At 36.3% G+C, this 18,045-nt stretch overlaps 2 protein-coding genes across 2 annotated transcripts; both read left to right on the forward strand.

Moving 5' to 3' along the window:
- LOC137925759 (FUN14 domain-containing protein 1-like) lies at window positions 1-390 on the forward strand. The gene has a single exon (XM_068769227.1). The coding sequence runs from the start codon at window positions 1-3 to the stop codon at window positions 388-390; it is 390 nt and encodes a 129-aa protein (XP_068625328.1).
- Window positions 391-1,058: 668 nt separating this feature from the next.
- On the forward strand, window positions 1,059-11,534 carry LOC137925760 (kinesin-related protein 4-like). Its single transcript, XM_068769228.1, has 5 exons — window positions 1,059-1,089; window positions 4,885-7,278; window positions 8,517-8,768; window positions 9,562-10,197; window positions 11,329-11,534. The coding sequence occupies exons 1-5, from the start codon at window positions 1,059-1,061 to the stop codon at window positions 11,532-11,534; spliced, it is 3,519 nt and encodes a 1,172-aa protein (XP_068625329.1).
- The last annotated feature ends 6,511 nt before the right edge of the window (window positions 11,535-18,045 follow it).

The following is an 18,045-nucleotide window of genomic DNA, read 5'->3' on the forward strand; positions in this document are numbered from 1 at the left end:
ATGGCAAAGCCGATCCCGGACCTCAATCTGTCCGAGCTTTCTAAATTTGCATCTAAGCCTAAAGAAGATTCAGTGTTCGACGTCACGATAAATAAAATCAGTAAGCGTTCTTCTAGCACGAACTTGTTAGTAGGTACTTTTGCCGGATGGGTAACGGGTGTTGGGGTTGCTAGGATAGGTAAAATAGCTGCTTTCGGTCTTGGAGGCGGAGTGATTCTACTGCACTTTGCCTGTGACCTCGGCTACATCCACGTTAACTGGGACAAGGTGCGTGAAGGCATCGGCCACTGCCAGCAGGCAATGGAGAAGTTCCTGCGTTTTGTGAAGAAAAACAACTGCCTGTCCGTCGGTTTCATCGGCGGATTCTTCTTCGGAGTGGCGTCTACTTAACATATCGCTTTATGTTTATTATTTAATAAAACTGAAAAAGAAAATTTGCGTTCATTCATTCAAAAATCACTTCTAACGTAACTAACTGGTAAAGGAGTCAATTTAAAAAGAAAAATAACAATAGAGTACATCACTTACTATCTTTGTACCGTGTGTCTATAGATCTGTTTTGTGCAAGCCCAAAATGGCGCTAAAACTAGAGGCAAATGTAAAGAATTGTAAAAATACAAAGCATCCATTGAGATTCCTTGCAGTACTTACCTATTGGAGCAAGTAGTTATTTGATAAAAGCACAAATAATTATATAGATAATTAGACCTTTTGACATATAGACGCTTGGCAAAAAAAATACCTGCCTTTATAATTCCCGAGAGTTTTAAATGATATTTTAACCTAAGTTATTGATTGTAGTTAGATCACGAAAGCTTGTAAAAATCCTATTATAACATGAAAGATGTTTTAAGTAATAATAAAACCAGAGAATTGCTTTTAAGAATATTATAAGATGCCTGGATACATAGCCTCATAGATTCTAAGGTAGCTGAAACTAATGTTTACGCTTAATGTCAGACCGTTTTGCTAGACTAAGGAGGAGAGTCCTGGGGACCTCCAGCTGGTAAATCAATGATTTCCGAGACTGCTAGGTTGCAGATGATGCATAGGCACAAATGCCTTTAAGAACAGACCTCGGCATGGAAGGTATATACGTTAAAAATTCAGATGCATTCGAAATTTAAAATATCTATATTACAAATATACATTCGCACGCAATTATATCGAAATTATAAATAGAAAGCTACAAGGGGCTTTAAAACACTGATCTGTTAAAAAGAGCCGGCCAAAAACTTTACTTTTACTTAATTTAAAATTTAAAAATAAGAAACGAAACGTCTAAGATATCTTGTGGGACTTTATTATATATAGGTTCACCCAAACACATGAAGGTTTCGATGCTTCGATCACTAATTATTTGTGTGCGTTTTGCTTCGTGTAGGTTATACATCATAGAAAAAATAGTTCTTAGGAGAAAGGTGGTCTATATCGAAGTTAACTGCATAGTTGTTCCATACGGAATGGTTGTATTGACAAAACTATATGGCAGTTATGTTAATTAAGAAAAGGACCAATATTAAGCCACTTCCGCACATGCAGTGGTAGTCGTGCAACAAAGTGCACCGCCCGCCAGCCCGCTAGTAAATGCGCATGCGGCAAACTATGCGAATTACACAACTACCACCGTTAAATCACTCAACACGTGTTTCACCCCTCCACGGGGCATCTTCAGGAGTTATGTTACACCGATTAGTGCCAAACACAGAGTCACTCTGTACACTTTGTTGCACACTACCACTGCATGTGCGGAAATGGCTAAATATTGGTCCTTTTCTTACTTAGGATGGACTTCTGCAAAATAACGCCTGATTTCATTAAATAATTATATTGATATTTTATACTGTGTAATGTCTGGAGGTTCAGAAAGAGGTCTTGGAAATAAAAACCGCACAGCGTCACAATAAATATAATATTTATTGCAAATAAATAACACTTAGGAGTAAAATCTTAATTAAGTTTGATGAAAGAATAAACCTTGATTTAACTATTATCCTGTTACGAACGCACTGCGTTTACTAAAAGGTCCACCTTGTTCTTTTAAATAATTACTTCCAATGTATTACTTTATAACTTGGATAACAATAAGTATTTATAACAATTTAATAGTATAAACATTATTTAGGTATAAAAATATGACAACATTACACCTACGGAAATAAAGTTTTAAAAATAGAAAGCTTATTTATCCTAAATAAAATGAAAGACTTTCTGAACCACGAGAGCATTTCATACTGAACGCTCATATAGAATGATACTAATTCATCTGTAGAAAAAAATTCGTATAGAGGTCCCAACCCGAGCGACTTGAAATAAAATAATGTAGCAACTAATATATAATTTAGTATTCCAAATTGTATTGTTAAAATGTATAAATTTTAGCTGTATTTACCCATAAGAGAAAATTGTGTAAGAAAAATTTAAAAAATTATAAAACGCTTTCGTGCCTCGCAGCTGGGAGAAGAAAGATCCGTATCAAATAGCAGCAACCCTCTCCCAACTGTCTGCGTTTAGTTAAAGCGAAAAAAAATATTATGAAAAAAAACACTAGCGATACAAATTAGAATTAATAAAAAAAAACACTTCTGACATTGAAGTCTAAAGAGGTGAATAAGTTATGTGTTCTTTTTTTGATGAAAGTGTGACAACACTCAGGTCTCGTAGATTAATAATTGGGCGATAAAATATGCATGTGCAAATGTCGCTGCCGACTGTCGCTACTACTATTACTTGACGTTGATGTCGATGCTGATAGCCCGGAGGCTTTTACAGCTTCATCGGAACTGAGTTCACGAAGCGGAAGGGCGATGGTCTTCCACGTGCTGTTCTCTTGCAAAACGTTCTTGTATGCCTGTGCGGCAAATATAAAATAAGCCACTGTTATATGAAATTACAGTGCGATTTTGATTTCAAGGCTTTATATAACCTCATTACTATATCAATTTATTTAATTTTATTGTTATAAGATGTGATAGATGAAGAAATAAATATACAAAGTTAGATAGAAGCCGTATTGTTTGATTATTAAATAAACTGTGATGACTAACTCTTTTAATCGAAATATTACTCATAATTTCCGTGCATAAATATACAGGATGATTCATGTGAAAGCTCTGAAGAGTTAAGAATAAAGCACATTTGTCAGTTTGAATGTGCTGTACATTCATCTCCTTAAAGCTTTTACGTCTATAACCAATCTCTCTAGTCCAAATATCTCGGATAATCTTCAATCGGAAAATCAGCTCAGACTCCTCTCAAATCATGGTGCCTTTGCAACCTTCATAGCTATAAATTGAAGAATGCTTTTTGGAGAACTCAATATAATTCTATTTTCAATTCAATTGGGCTCTTCTAGCTTTCTCATTATGTATACAAGTAATCGCTGTAAATTATCCTAAATGGATAATAATAAAAAGAAAATAAAGGGATTTTCTTTCTCAAGACGCTCAGTCAGTATTTCCGTAAGGGACCTTCGAGCCTGCCGACCTCTCGAAACTTTGAACAAAGAATATATAGGATAGCGGTCCGTGCCGAGGCTCCTCAGAGAGTGCTTAAATAGGTGTAAGCTAAACCCGGTAATGTCTTAAATTTCAACGAACAAGTAGTGGATATTCGTGCTCCAAAAACTTGCATTCTTTAACTTGAAATTGACAATAGCCGAAGACCATTAAATGACAATAGGCAAAATCCATTCAATAACAATAGCCAAAGTCCATCCAACTGCAATAGCGAAAATCCATTCAATGGAAATAGCCAAATTTCATCCAATTGCAATAGCAAAAGTCCAACCAATGAAAATAGCCAAATTTCATCCAATTGGTAATAGCCAAAGTCCATCCAATGTATATACTTCATACAATAAATTGTACATAAAATTAAAATATATGCTATCCCGATGTTGGATATTAAAATGACAATATTTGTGGCAAATATTCCGCGGACATTCGTACCAGTTTTTTCATGATGACGTGAACACTCTGGAATATCTACGTATAAAACCGAAACCATGTTTCCCTTTGTCATGTCTTCCTTGAGAAAGACTTCAACTTCATTCAACTTTTTCATAGGTTTTCTAATACTTTATAGGTGGTTTTTATGGAAAATAATTTAAAGAATTTTGTTCACATTTATACAATATAAGATTATGCTAAGCATTTGACTGTCCTCTGTAAATTTCATGCGTTTGACAGTTTAAACGCTGCAAATATATATTGTCGTTAATCAGCTGTTCAGTATTTATGAATCACAAAATTATTTTTTTTATTTTTCTTGAAATACAATAAGATAATAACTTTTAACAGTACAAAAGTCTGTAGGAACAAAGTAAACAATAATAATTTTCTAATCATACTGTATAAAAAGAGCGCTCTGAAATAAGTTACATTAATTTATATTTTATACTTTAATGTGACTGAGTAGTACATTCTGATAGTAAAAAGTCTGCAGGGGTAGATGGTTATAAATAAAATCCACGGCATATGTTAGCAAGTAACACCCAGTTGCATTAAGAAGCCTTTAAATTTGATAAAATGTGTAATTTGTTCGCTTACCTTACTCTGTATGCTTGCTTGTAACATTTATAATTCTGAGTTGCTTATAGAAAAGCTTATTAGATGCGTTATACGCTTGATTATTTATTAACGCTTTTAATTTCCACTGAATGTATTCTGTACTACGTACTACGTATTTTTAGAAATCATATCTGTTTTTTTCTAAGCAAAACTTGCTTTACTAAAACTATGACATAATGATACAGAACAAAAGTTGACTTGACATTCATATAAATAGATTTTCACTGTACAATACGTTTAATAGCCGTGCTAGCGTTTCTTGATAACTAAGCAATATATTTCATTATTTAATATAAACTTTCTATTTCCACAGCCAGGCAGAAACCAGTGGGTTCAATAGGATCCGAACAAGACGAGAGACCTTCTGTAGCACAAGAAACAGTTCCAACAACTAAACCATTAGAACCTTTCAAGCCTACAGATGAACCCCCTCCATTTCTAGATACTCCAGCTTTTTTACCTCCTAAACCAATACCACACTCTCCAAAAATATCACCTTCGTCTATACCTAATCCAAATCCAAGCGTGACTACAACAAAGCAAGTGGAACCGGGCTATCCCAATTACGGAGGCTATATCTACTCTATTCCGGGATATTCGGCTTTTCAACCAGTCTCTTACCCGGGTGTAGTTCAACCGTCCCAAGCTGCGTTGCCACACTCGGAACCTGCCACTTCCGAATACGTTCCATTCCCAGTTATCCCAAATAAAGACACTGCTTTAGCTTCTAATGTTGAAGAAAAAATAAGTGAAACTAAAATTGTTGAACCTCAGCCTCAGATAATAGAGAAACACAAAACTCAAACGGATTATGAAGAAAAATTCACACCAGCTATAATTCCAACGAATCCTACTTTTGAGGAGAATAAAAATCAAGGTACCGAATCCAAAATGAACATAACGTCACTCGGCCAGGGCTCCGGAGCGACTGTGACGATACCAATACAACAGAAGGAAATAAAAAAGAAAACAAACGAAAGGTTCAGCTTAAAAACCAGCATTCCCATCAGCAAAATTGATATGAAATGCGTTCCTAACCCTTCGGATGTTTTTCAAGCTGTTATCAAGAAACCTACTTTTAACTCTACATTTTCGAACCAAAAACCTGAAAATGGACCACGAGTAGAGATCCAAAGTAATATTGTAATTAAAAGCGCACCTAAAGACTCAGAAACGAAGGAGTTGAAGATGATTGCACCCGCGGCGACCAACAGCATCAGCACTTTAATAAATGCAGCTGAAATGATAAACAAAACTGATGACCAAATGCAACAGAAAATCGAGAACACAAACGAATGTCAAGAAGTACAGTTCGTACCGCAAGTATCTACCGCATCATCCCGATCCCTGTTCAACCCCAACATAGAAACAAATAAATCAAATTTCATAAGCAAACAACACGACAGCAATAGTAATGAACAAAAAAATCAAATTGTTTTTATACAAAATAAAAATTCAACAAACTCAAAAATGCTGGTCACCATACAACAACAAAACCCCCAAGTTCTAGTGCAGAGATCGACCTTCGATCCAAAAAACTCGCCTGCTCCTTCACGGCTGTCCGGCCAAGGAAAAAAATGTAAAGAGGACATTCTCAATGACAACGGATCATCGTCTAAAGTTGTTGCACTTAAACGTCTACATCAAGAGAACTGTGACGAGAATGACTTTGAGAATTTAATAACCGAAAATCAAATTTACGGCAACAAGATCGTCGTGAAGGAGAAGTCTCAAGGGACATTGCAGGAACAAGACATTAAAAGTAAGAAAACATTAGAAAAACCTTCCCAAGCAGATTCGAAAAACGTTGTACTGCAACCAAATTTTTTATACTTGAGTAACGTACAGTTTCCAGCAAACGTGATGATGATAAAAAACAATAAACCCGGCAATGATGTCGCCAAAGCGAACAAAACTACATCTAGTGAAAATAAGCCTATTGAAACTATATGTACTACAAGCAGCGTAGAAAGTCCAGTAAAAGTCACAAACACTCAAAGTGTAGTTGTCAGTAAAGAGGCTCAACTCCTTAAATCAAACAACATCTTACAATCTACTCCTAACAAAACTAAACAAGATATCGTATTTCAAGCACCAAGTCAGAAAGTTATTATGAATTCTCAAATAGTATATCAAGTCCCTATGCTAGTGGATTCTGAGAAAAAAATGAATCCACCTTTTGTTAATAAAGACCATTCGAAATCGCCCGTTCAGAGCAAAAGTGAATTCCAAAAGCCGTACGAACCACCTAAAACAAATGAGAAATTATTTATAGCGTGTCCGTACCAAATGGATTCGAAGTTGCAACCGAAAATTGTCATAACTAATCTAAGACCAAAAATATCAACACCCGACGAGGTGAGCTCATTAGATTTATACGAAAAGAAAAAACGGATGCGCAGGATGAAATATCTATCTAATCGAGATGGCAAAGACACGCAAAAACAAGATCAGAAGAAAAATCAGGATAGTCAAAAAAATATTATCACCCCAGACAAAATGAAAGCGGAGATATACAAAGAATTTACTAATACAAGAGTCAAAGTGGTAGACGACAGCTCCGACGCGGACAGCGACTACGACGAAGATGCTCTGAGAGAATACAACTCCATAATCAAAGATTACGAAACCAAACCAAATAATACTGAATGTGAAAAAATCGATTTCCTCGCCGGCTTCGATCTAGCCACAAAGAACGCTTACAAAGGTAAATTAGATTGTTCGAATATTACACAATCGTATTTCTTCAACTTCAATTCTTATTTCATTTACAAAACTCTTGTAACTGAAATAAGAATTAAATAAACAATTTATAACAAACTTTTAAGTGAAAAAAAGGAGTTAGATTTAGTACTTTTTAGTGCAATTCGGAAAACATGTAAAACTACATCAAATGTCTACAAAGATCATGCGATATTAGAAAAATACAGATATAGGAACATGAAAAATTAGTCGTTTATGATATTACGTACCGTGCGTTCTGACTCCAAATGAAACATCAATGGTTCACAAGGAGTCCTTTATTTACAAATCAAATGGTCACCCTACTTTAACACTAAGTATATTTTTGCCTAGTCCAAGCTTAGCTTCCAAATCGCTCTAGAAATCGCTGTCCAAATAACTTACCCAATAGTCACTAATAACTCGAATAATAACAATGAACTATCGACATGGGAAGTACACCTATTTATATCACGGAGAAGGTTCTAGTAAGTTCGAGTTCTAGTAAGTTCGCGATAGTACTTGATTAAAATTTCCGAGAACCGTACACAATAATCCATGAATAACTTCAATATCACGCGTGTTCACGACACTTCTTGATCCTAGGATTCCGTGTTTATTGTTTAGAGGGTTCTGTAACACGTGCTTTGTAACAATAACAATTTTTGAACGCATTTTGACAAAAGAGCAAATCCATATCGTGAAGTCCATCATGGATTGTGAATTTGAAGTTTGCAATCTATTTAACTGGTTTCAATTAGGCTCTTCCTTTAACATAGCCGTACAAAAGTGATCATGACATTAAATCTGATGATCATTACGACAATGCGATCTAAAGATATAGTTTGCAACAAACTGCAGTATTTCGTTGGCTGTGTGGCATTTGGACCCGTTATATGGAAGTCGTATGCAAGTCAGAACTAAATATATATATTAGTTTCTTTATAAAGCGTGTATACATTTTCAATATAACACAGTTACAAAAACCAACTCCTTTAGTGATCCAAACGCTTCTGTGGTCTGCAACTCATTCTCTTGTGTTACCACCACTTCTTTTTAATAATAAACTAGTGCTGATAAAATGTATGTCTACCCTACTAGTAATAAAATTTTTAACGACTACGCAGATTTTGCAATGCCATCATGTATAAATTAGTATTCTTGAAATGTCTACAACAAATATCACCATCTTTTATCTGTGAAATATTATTGTTTATTCCCCAGAGAAAGAATTGGAACGCATGGAGAGGATTTTAAAGAGAGATTCCATAGCCGCAGCTTATATTGCGGCCGGACGATTAGACCGCATCTTCAATGAGAACAGTCAACCCACAGTAACTAAGTCACGAATCTCAGTAACAATATCAGAAACACACGTGGATTGGAAAACTATGGAAAACGAACCATCTCGACAGCGAAAGCAAACCTTTCTTTCGCAGTTAAGTCTAGTGAAAGTCACACCTAAATATAAAGAAGGTAGGCAATATATAACATGTGGTCAGTTGAAATATTTACCAATTCTTATCCTTATATATAATCAAACGTTTACAAGGGCACCGGAAAGTAATCTCGTTTCCGTAAACATGTTTTTACAAAAAAACCGATTGATTTTTACCGCTCCGGCATTGATTTGTATAGGAAGCAAAAGGTTGTTGATAACGAAGGTGAATACATTGTTGATTAGAAATAAAAACTTGTTAAAAATGTAGTCTTGTGAATTTAACATTACTTTTCGGTCTGGTCCTGTTAGAAATTTCGGGAGATCTATGTCCAGCAGTGGACATTCTGCGACTAAAATGATGATGATGATGATGAAAAATATCCAACAAACAACTCGTACTAGGTCCAGGTTCTAGCCTACATTCTCACTCTAAGAAGAATTTAGTGTCTCAAAACTCTGAGCGTAACATGCCTAAAAGAACTGAAACGTAACTTTCTATATAAAAAAAATTTCTGCGCAAAACTAGTCGGCAACTCCCCTAATTCCTGATTTACCTTGGCTTCCATGTTTTTGCCTCCACGAGAAAGGTTCTCAATAAAAGCACCACTTCTTTTGTTGCATAAATCATAGAGTAATTTAAAATGTCTATCCTTAACTGTGAAACAAATCGAATCAATAAAAGCAAATGTTGTTCGTTATTTACTATTTTGTCTGAATTCATATATAAAATAATCACTATGAATTACCTTTTATTCGTACATACATATTAGCGACAGGCTAAATTTTGAAGGCTGTCAAGAAAACTAAAATTTAACAATTAAATTACAGGATACGAAAGAGCGTGGCTTGAAATAATAAAAGACAGAAAACGCCGTTACGGCACTAACAACCTGGAAGAAATTCTTAAACAGCCGAAATTACGGAGCGAACCACAACTGGATCCAAACGATCAGCTACAGATGCTGACAGAGATCAAGAAGCACGTCAATGATAATAACAATCTGATAAAGAAAAGGCTGGACTCATCTTGCGAGGACGGCGACAGCATACGAGTTCTGGCGGAAAAGAACTTCTCAGAGCTGAATCGACTGTCTAAGATGGCAGACAACAGCGTGAAACACTTCAGCGGACAAGACACGAGAAAGAGAGATCTCAACCCCGGTTTCGACAGCGAAAACATTCAAAAACCAGTGCTAAAGTTAGAACAACCGTTTCAAAACTACCCTAATATAAACATACCTAATATATCAAAGATAATCTCGTTAAAGAGTAATTTAGATCCTACAATGATGATGACCTCTCAAGCTACTTCGATGGACGAGCCACAAAACTCGGCAGCGGGTGTGCGGGAGATGTTCAATGGGAACTCTGATAAGGTCCAGGACTTTGGCTGTCAGGTGGATCACATCAAATGTTGGCCCGGAATTGAAGCCGCCATTAATAATTACAGAGAGTTTGAAATTGGTGAGTAATTTATTCATATCATTATCTACACTATTTTTATTCCGCTACTAAGAAAATATTTGGAAGTGGCCAAAGTTCAGCAGTGGACTATATATGGCTGAAATAATGATGAAAGTAGTGGTGACATGTTGTATCATGTTATCCGACATTCCCATCTGTCGTATTGAACAGATGTAACCAGGGAGAATTCACAAGGTGTTCAACAAACCAACAAGATAATCGCTATGCTAGCTATATTACAGCAGAACTAATTTGATGACAAACATGACAGATGTCAAACTATTACCATCTAACATTAATGTCTTCGGAATCCACAAAGGTTGCATTATTTTACAACGCTAGTCGAAATATTTTTGGAACTGGTTTTATCGCGATAACATCGTTGATCAACGAATTGAATGAAAACCCATTTATTTTTGTTGGGAGCCTTTCTCAAATTAAAGTGAGTTTGGAACCCTAGTTGCTTCAAGTTGAAGAATGCCATTATAGTTCAGTTTGATTTTAGTTAATACCTAATTGGGCTCCTTTGACATTCTTCCCATGACGCACAAAAATGGTCACTATAAATGGTCGTACGCCCATTGCAAGGCCTCGTTCGAAGATCATCATGATGACTGGCCTTGCGCTGCCCGCATCCAGCGTCTTCCGGCACCTTGACTATGTCGTTGATCCACTCAGTAGGGGGCCTTTTTTGGTATCAGGGGGAAATCTTCTGAATGGATTCAAGATACCCTGCCCTCTGGGGGAAGGATAGGGTTATATGAGATTCCCCCTTGTTAGTCGTTTAAGTACCTTTGGAGGAGCCGGCAGAAGTCGCACATTCTGGGGGGGGGGACTAATCCCCCCCCCCCGGCATTCGCACTGTACCGCAGCAACACGAGACCACTACGTGTTGCTGCCATTTTCGGGTTTGCATTGAGTGAACGATAAAAGCTACGCTCTCAACGTCCGCGAACCCATTTTAGTTGCCTCTTACGGCTAGCAGGAGATACCTTAGGCCTATTATAGAGATCTCGAGCAAGAGGGTTAGGGAGAGCCAACCCACGCTGGGTCACACGGCTCGTGATCGACACTTGAGAACTTTTGAGCCTCGAATATGATTAATAATATGAATAAATGAAATGATTTCAGGTCGTAAGAAAGAGATAGCGGAGTTGCAGCGGCGCAACACGGCGCTGCGTGTGGAAGCTGCTCACATCACTCGGACGGCGGCAAGAGACGCTGAACGTGCACGGGCACTCCTTGCTGAGAGGCACAATCTGGCGTCTGAGGAGGCTCGAGTTTCCCACTCCCTCCACAGGCTTTACACAGCTGTAGACTTTATCAAGAAGTGCTAGTCCATATGTTCCCAGACTATTTTCTCATAGACTACTTTCAAAATTTACCTGGTTCTGGTGGACCCCACACCTTTCTTCGATATTTCAAAACTCGACAAAAATGTGAAAATTAGATCTATCTATGCATTGCGGCTGGGTTCCAACCAAAAATTAAAAGTTTGTAAGCACACACACCGGAGGTTGTATTAACTCCGTTTACACTCCTGAAAAATCGGCACATTAAACTGAAAATCGAAGCTTATGCAAGAAATATTCGTTGAGCTACTTAAAGTTTTACCTGCGCCCCATTCTTGTAAGGTCAAGCCAACATTCTAGTTCTTCACTATCGAAATCAGATCAATTTTATTGAACCCCTGCTCGTGAATGGTGAACCTGCATGTTTTGTCACACTAACTACACCCTCGTGGAGTCTTCTGTGAGGGTCCACCTGGACCACTTGTGGAACCATTGTTAAACCTTATTGAAAAAAAAAAAACCTCATAGACACTGTCAATATGCTGTTAAATCATCGTTGTCAAACCAATATCAAAGTTAGCCTTACTAATACCTGTGCTATCAAAAGCATCGTACCGTACCTTTGGGAAGGACGAGGTAGGGTCTGAGGAAAAAAGAGCTTCAGCGTCACCGCAAGCGTTGATGGCGTGTTATTGGTTTTAAGTTTTTTTTGTACTACAGCCAGGTTCCGAAAGGGAACCAAGAAGAGCCTGGCAAGTTCGTGGACTTCTTACGGCTTACGTGAAGATATATATATATATATATATATATATTCGTCAATGTTATAAGCTACATTCTTCACAGTTTAATCACATACACAAACCACGTAAGCAGTGTTTTTATTTATTTGGTATTTATTATAACAATTATAATTTATACAAATGAAATTTCCTGTATTATTTGAAATACACGATACATCCTCGATCCAGCACATAGACACCCTCTGTAAGGTATAGGCCTCCCCTGAAGATGTCTATGGGGGATATGACAATCGCCACGGTTGGCGGACAGGTTGACGATCGCTGTGTGGTATTATGGTACGCAGAGGACGCTACTATCTATCCTATATAATTGATGCACAAAGTGTGAATTATATACGATTGTATCCCGGGAATCGAACCCGCGACTCACGATCGCAAGTCCCACGGCTGGGCTAACATACATATTTAGGAGTATCTTATGATTTAAAAGGGTATTCTATTCTGACAAATGAAATATATATATTTGAATTAAGCCGTGTTTCAGTTCCAATGGGATCCCTGTACTGCCAAAGATACATAGCTGTTTACATTGCAGAGATTGTATCAAAAAGAATTCCTACAGTCTCGTCTATGTGAATAAAGTGCCCTGTTATATTTTAAGCATGTAAACAAGCACTCGAAGTACATCGTGCGTCAATAACACAATTGTTCTCTTGTCAGAAAATGTCGGGACTCCGGATTATCATTTGAGTGTTTGTTTGTAGTTTCAAGTTCTAGTACCTACACATATTATAACTGTCATATTTAACATTTTCTTTGAGTCAAAATAGTATTTTTATTTATTTGGTTAGAAAAGTCAAGCTCAGATGTTGGATTGACAACGACGAAATATTAAATTGTAATTGAACATATTTCCTCACTTCATATAAATATTTAAACAATACAATACACTGGAATATATTCTATTACATATCTATATAAGGATGTATAGAATCAAAAATATAATTGTGTAAACTAATACTGATATTAAAACGGGCATTTTTAAAATGTAACAATTCAGTCTGTCAATTGAGATTATACTATGTATTCTAGTCCACTGATGGTCTAGTCGTAAAATTAGTCGTAAGAAAATGCACATTGAAAACCTATGTTTTCCCACCATGTGTAATAAAACGTAATATCTTAACGAAAAATTAACAATGTATATAAATGAATATAATTTTACATTAGATTTTAATTTTGTTCCAGATTAAATAATAGATAAGCATTCGACATTGTATTTTATAATCTGTTCTCCTTTAAGGAAAATAATGTACTTAAATATATTTTTTTATATTTTGCAGAGAATATAAAATGCTTATATTTTTCAGCGAACGTTAATTTGTATATGTGTTATATAGAGATCGAATATTCGGATGGGTTTACCTGGTAATCTATGATAAATTATCAAGAGAAATCTATTTCAAAGTATACCTGCTTATATACAGATGGTTATCTGTGGCATTTGCATCCAAGAGTCTTTTTAATGTAACAAACTAAAATTTGAGGTTATATACCCAAATATACGATCTCTAATTATGTCTCCATAGTTGCAATAAATGTAATAAAACATTTAAAACTTTAAACGATTTTTTATTGAAATCCTGGTTTAAAAATTAAATTCTTCTTAAAAAAATGTAAATCTATCAATTTGACTATATTTACTTCTGCTATTTCTATCTACTGAATACTACAACATATTTCTAGCTGCCATAGTCAACGGTTAAATTATGTTTCTTATATATCTCAATAACATTATGAAAGGCATATACAATACGAGAGAGTTGATTGGAAACGAACTTCTTATCTTACTATAAAATAGAGATGGGCAAAATGTATCGCTAACAAGAGAAGAGTGATTTATATAATTTCGATCTTGGGATATATATATATAACTTTTTTATATCTTTAACTTGTTGAACTCAACACGGCGCAGAGAGAGAATAAGGCAGCTAACACTAAAAATATATCCTTTATATCTTCGGCTCTTTTAGCTCAGACTTAGAAATCAGTACGGCGGAATAAAACGTGTAAAATTGAAATAATGGAATCTTGATAATTATGGTGAATTAGTGAACTTTTGGTTAAATTTACTTCCTATTAAGCATTTTATGTCTTCGTCATAAAACACAAAAAAGCTGTCGTTCCGAAAATCCGTAGTTTACATACTTAATATAAACATGCAATAGCTATCCGTCTCTCTTTTCTATGTGTGAATTGCTATATAAGCCCATCACTTTCTCTCTAACTCTGCACGAGCTGTAACTCACCACAAAAATTGAGTCTTAAGCATTAAGATATAGAGATACAATTGAAACACACGCGAGTTGGAGCGTGATTATATATTTTGCAAAGATATATATCTCTACTGTGTTTAATAAATTAGCGATATGTTTGAAAATCCCTACCCAGCTTGATGAGAGAAAAGACTTCACTAACCTTTCGACAACAGTCACCCTGGGAAGGTGGAAGAACAGGCTGGAAAGCAGCAGCGAGGTACGACGTGACGCGGTGGGAGTGACTCTTTCTTCTGAACGGCGAAACGGGCAAATATATTGCCAAATGTCTCAAAGTACAACACTCGAATAGCACGGCTCTCAATGTGTCAAACCAATAAAAGCACCTAATTAGCACATTTCTAAGAAACGTTCGTAGCGATGCTCTTGCGCAGGAAGCCGCACGGCAAATGTCCGTTTATTCAAAACGACGGTTGTCCAATAAAATTAGTGGTGATATGAAATATTTTCCTACCCACTAAACATTGGAACATTAAACACTTACATTACAACGCCAGATAAAATTACAGTGACTTGAGTCAGTCAACCCGAGATGAGGTCAAAAGCTACTAAAAAATATCCTGTGAAATAATCTTTCCTAGATATATCACTGCCTTCATTAAGAACAGTTAATTGAAAAAAATGGCTACAGTGAAAAAATTATCTTCAAATGATGGCTGATTTTTAGCAAGATTGCCATTGAAAGCCGCGTATTTAACAAACCCAATTATAGACCACTTAGATATTTGGTCCATGATACTGTTATTTAGAATTTAACCTTGAACTGCTGCTATTGTTAAAAAGATACTTCTCTCGAATAATCGGATACTTGGCTGTGGTGGAGGTTAAAAGTTTTTAGTGTGCAAGCAAGGTTGTTGACCTAATTCGCGCCTTGCGAACTATGAGCATTTGATACAAATTTCTGCTCTTTATATAATTCGAAGCAGCCATCAAGTTGAAATATACCCTGGAGTGAAACATTTTAACCGATTTCAACACTATTTATTAAAACACTATCTAATTTGAAAGATTATATATTAGTGAGACCGGAAAGTAAAGTTTCTATCGACATGTTTTACAGAAAAACTGATTGATTTTTACCGCTACTACATTGATTTGTATACTAGATGGCAAAAGGTTGTTGATAACGAAGGTGAATATATTGTTGATCAGAAATAAAAACACGTTTAAAATGTAGTCGTGTGAATTTAACTTAAGAAAGCGACATTACTTTCCGGTCACACTAGTATGTAGAATTGTTGTAACACATGTAGCAGCAATACGTCGCCGCCTAGAGTACGAGTAACGCGAAGTTGTGAGTGGACGAATGTTTACATGTCGCGTCTGAACGTATTGCGACATGACATATTTAAACGGTTTTATTTAGTTCGACCCGTACGGAATTTATTTGTTTATTTATTTGGGTCAAAATTAGAAATTGAAATTTAAGCACCTTTCCGTTGTCAGATTGATCTGAAATTTGGTACACACATTTAATTTAGATGACAATACAATATAACAAAATCAATAACATTATAAATCTAAGATGGCCGCCGATACAAAATGGCGGATTACATATTTTTCCTTAACCCCCTCAATATGGGTATCGAATGAAAGGGCTACACTAGTAAAACATGATGATTATGTCAAAATTTAAAATTCAAGATGGATGCCGTTCCAATATGGCGGACTAGGTACATATTTTTCCACAACCACCACAATATAAGTATCAAAAAACCGTTTAACTTAAAAGTTTTTTAAATGTATTTATTCTATTAATTGTTTTTTTTATGTAATTGATGAAAATTTGTGCCTAAATTTTGAAAATGGGGGGGGGGGGTTGATGTAGGGATACCTACATTTTATGGAATCAGCATACTTAGCGACGCGTGAGGTGGACGGAATGTCGTCAGTCGTTCCCACACCTCCGTCGCGTCGACTCGTGTAACTAATATCCGCGTATAAACTAAAGATAATTATACTGTTCCAAAAGTGTTCATATATGCTCAAAACTTCAACTCACTCTCAAATTATGTCGAAGTATTTTAAAGCAACCATATATTGTTGAATTGATTTTATTGATATAAAATAAAAACAATAACAGATACAGAGCTCGGGTTACAGATCGGGCATCCCCGAACACTGTTTTTGTTGCGTTGAACCAAAAAAAATCGACAAAAAATACCGATATTTTCCCCGGTGAATTTTGACCACTAGTAAATCTTGTACTGCGTGAGCGGTAGGTACTTACCACTGGTGTGGCATATGTTCGTTTGGCTAGTCTGGTCGTCTTCGCAGATCTTGCGAAAAAGCCGCATGGTGGGTGATCGCAGTTCAGATACTTGCTTGTTCAGCAAGAGGTATATGCTAGAATACCCACAGCAGCTGGGTTTAGCTTAGACTAGATTCTTTGATGGGAATCGGAGTGTGTTCAACAATGATATCATGTTTGAATAATACGGGAGCCTGCTTATCAGGCGTCCTGAGCAAGGATTGGATCAAGGCGTCCTCGGTGACGTACGGGACCTACAACTTCATCACCTTAGAGAGTCAGGTAGGATGTTAGGGCACGGAACACTTAAATTAAAGCTGTCTTAGTGGGTAGAGTCAAGACCTACTGTAAATAGGTCCTTTCCCCAGTAAGATATATTTTCCCCATTTTTATAACAAAGCGGTGGTGAACTTTGGGGACAGTCTAATCAATAAATTTACGAATAGGCAGATAAGGTCCTATCTTTGATAGGTGAAATCAAGACAACATTTTGGGTTTTCGTTATCAAAAACGGATTTATTATTGTGGAGAGTGTGCCCAACATTGATATCATGCTCAAACAATACGGCAGCCAGCTTATCTGACATCCAACGACGATGGAATCGCTAGTGGGTTCTTGGAGACGTAAAGAAGGTTATAATTTCATCACCTCAGAGAGTCAAGTAGTGTGTCCACATACGAAGCAATCACCTAAAAACTGTTAGAGACGGTAGAGGCAAACCTACCGTAAAAAGGTACCTGTTCTTAGGCAGATAAACTTTCTCCATTTGTGTAACCAAACGATTGGGAAACTAGGCAGTATAATCAATAAATTTACAAATAGATAGGTGTAGTTAGGTCAACATTTTAGTTCTTCATTATCGAAAAGAGATAAATTTTTGTGGACCCCGTTTAGGAATCGTGAACCTTAATTTTTATATCAGACACGTAGACCCTTGTCGAGTGTCCCGTGAAGCTGCACAGGTCCACCTGGACCACTATAGTAGTATTCTGGGGATGAATGCGAAGTTAGAAAAGAAAATAGAGTATGGAAAGGTGTAATAGATAATGGGACGTATAAAAGATATTGTGAAGAGTAAAAGATGAATACGAAAGTAAGGTCTGAAGATTTTTTATTAAAAATGTCTGTATATCTAAGGCAATGGTTTTACGAGAGGTCCCCAATAGTGTGCCATACGAAAAAAAAACTGAACCACTATGGGTACTAAGGATTTAGATGAACAAATGTT

The sequence above is a fragment of the Battus philenor genome, unplaced genomic scaffold (assembly GCF_028537555.1).
Source record: "Battus philenor isolate CCGP_79_NKW_IND1 unplaced genomic scaffold, ilBatPhil1.0.hap1 SCAF_27, whole genome shotgun sequence".
NCBI classification, from domain to species: Eukaryota; Metazoa; Arthropoda; class Insecta; order Lepidoptera; family Papilionidae; genus Battus; species Battus philenor.

Coding starts and splice junctions, on each gene's coding strand:
- LOC137925760 (XM_068769228.1), top strand. CDS start 1,059: ATGCCTTTAAGAACAGACCTCGGCATGGAAG. Junction 1,090..4,884: donor AACAGACCTCGGCATGGAAG/GTATATACGTTA, acceptor CTATTTCCACAG/CCAGGCAGAAACCAGTGGGT. Junction 10,198..11,328: donor TTACAGAGAGTTTGAAATTG/GTGAGTAATTTA, acceptor AAATGATTTCAG/GTCGTAAGAAAGAGATAGCG.
- LOC137925759 (XM_068769227.1), top strand. CDS start 1: ATGGCAAAGCCGATCCCGGACCTCAATCTGTCCGAGCTTTCTAAATTT.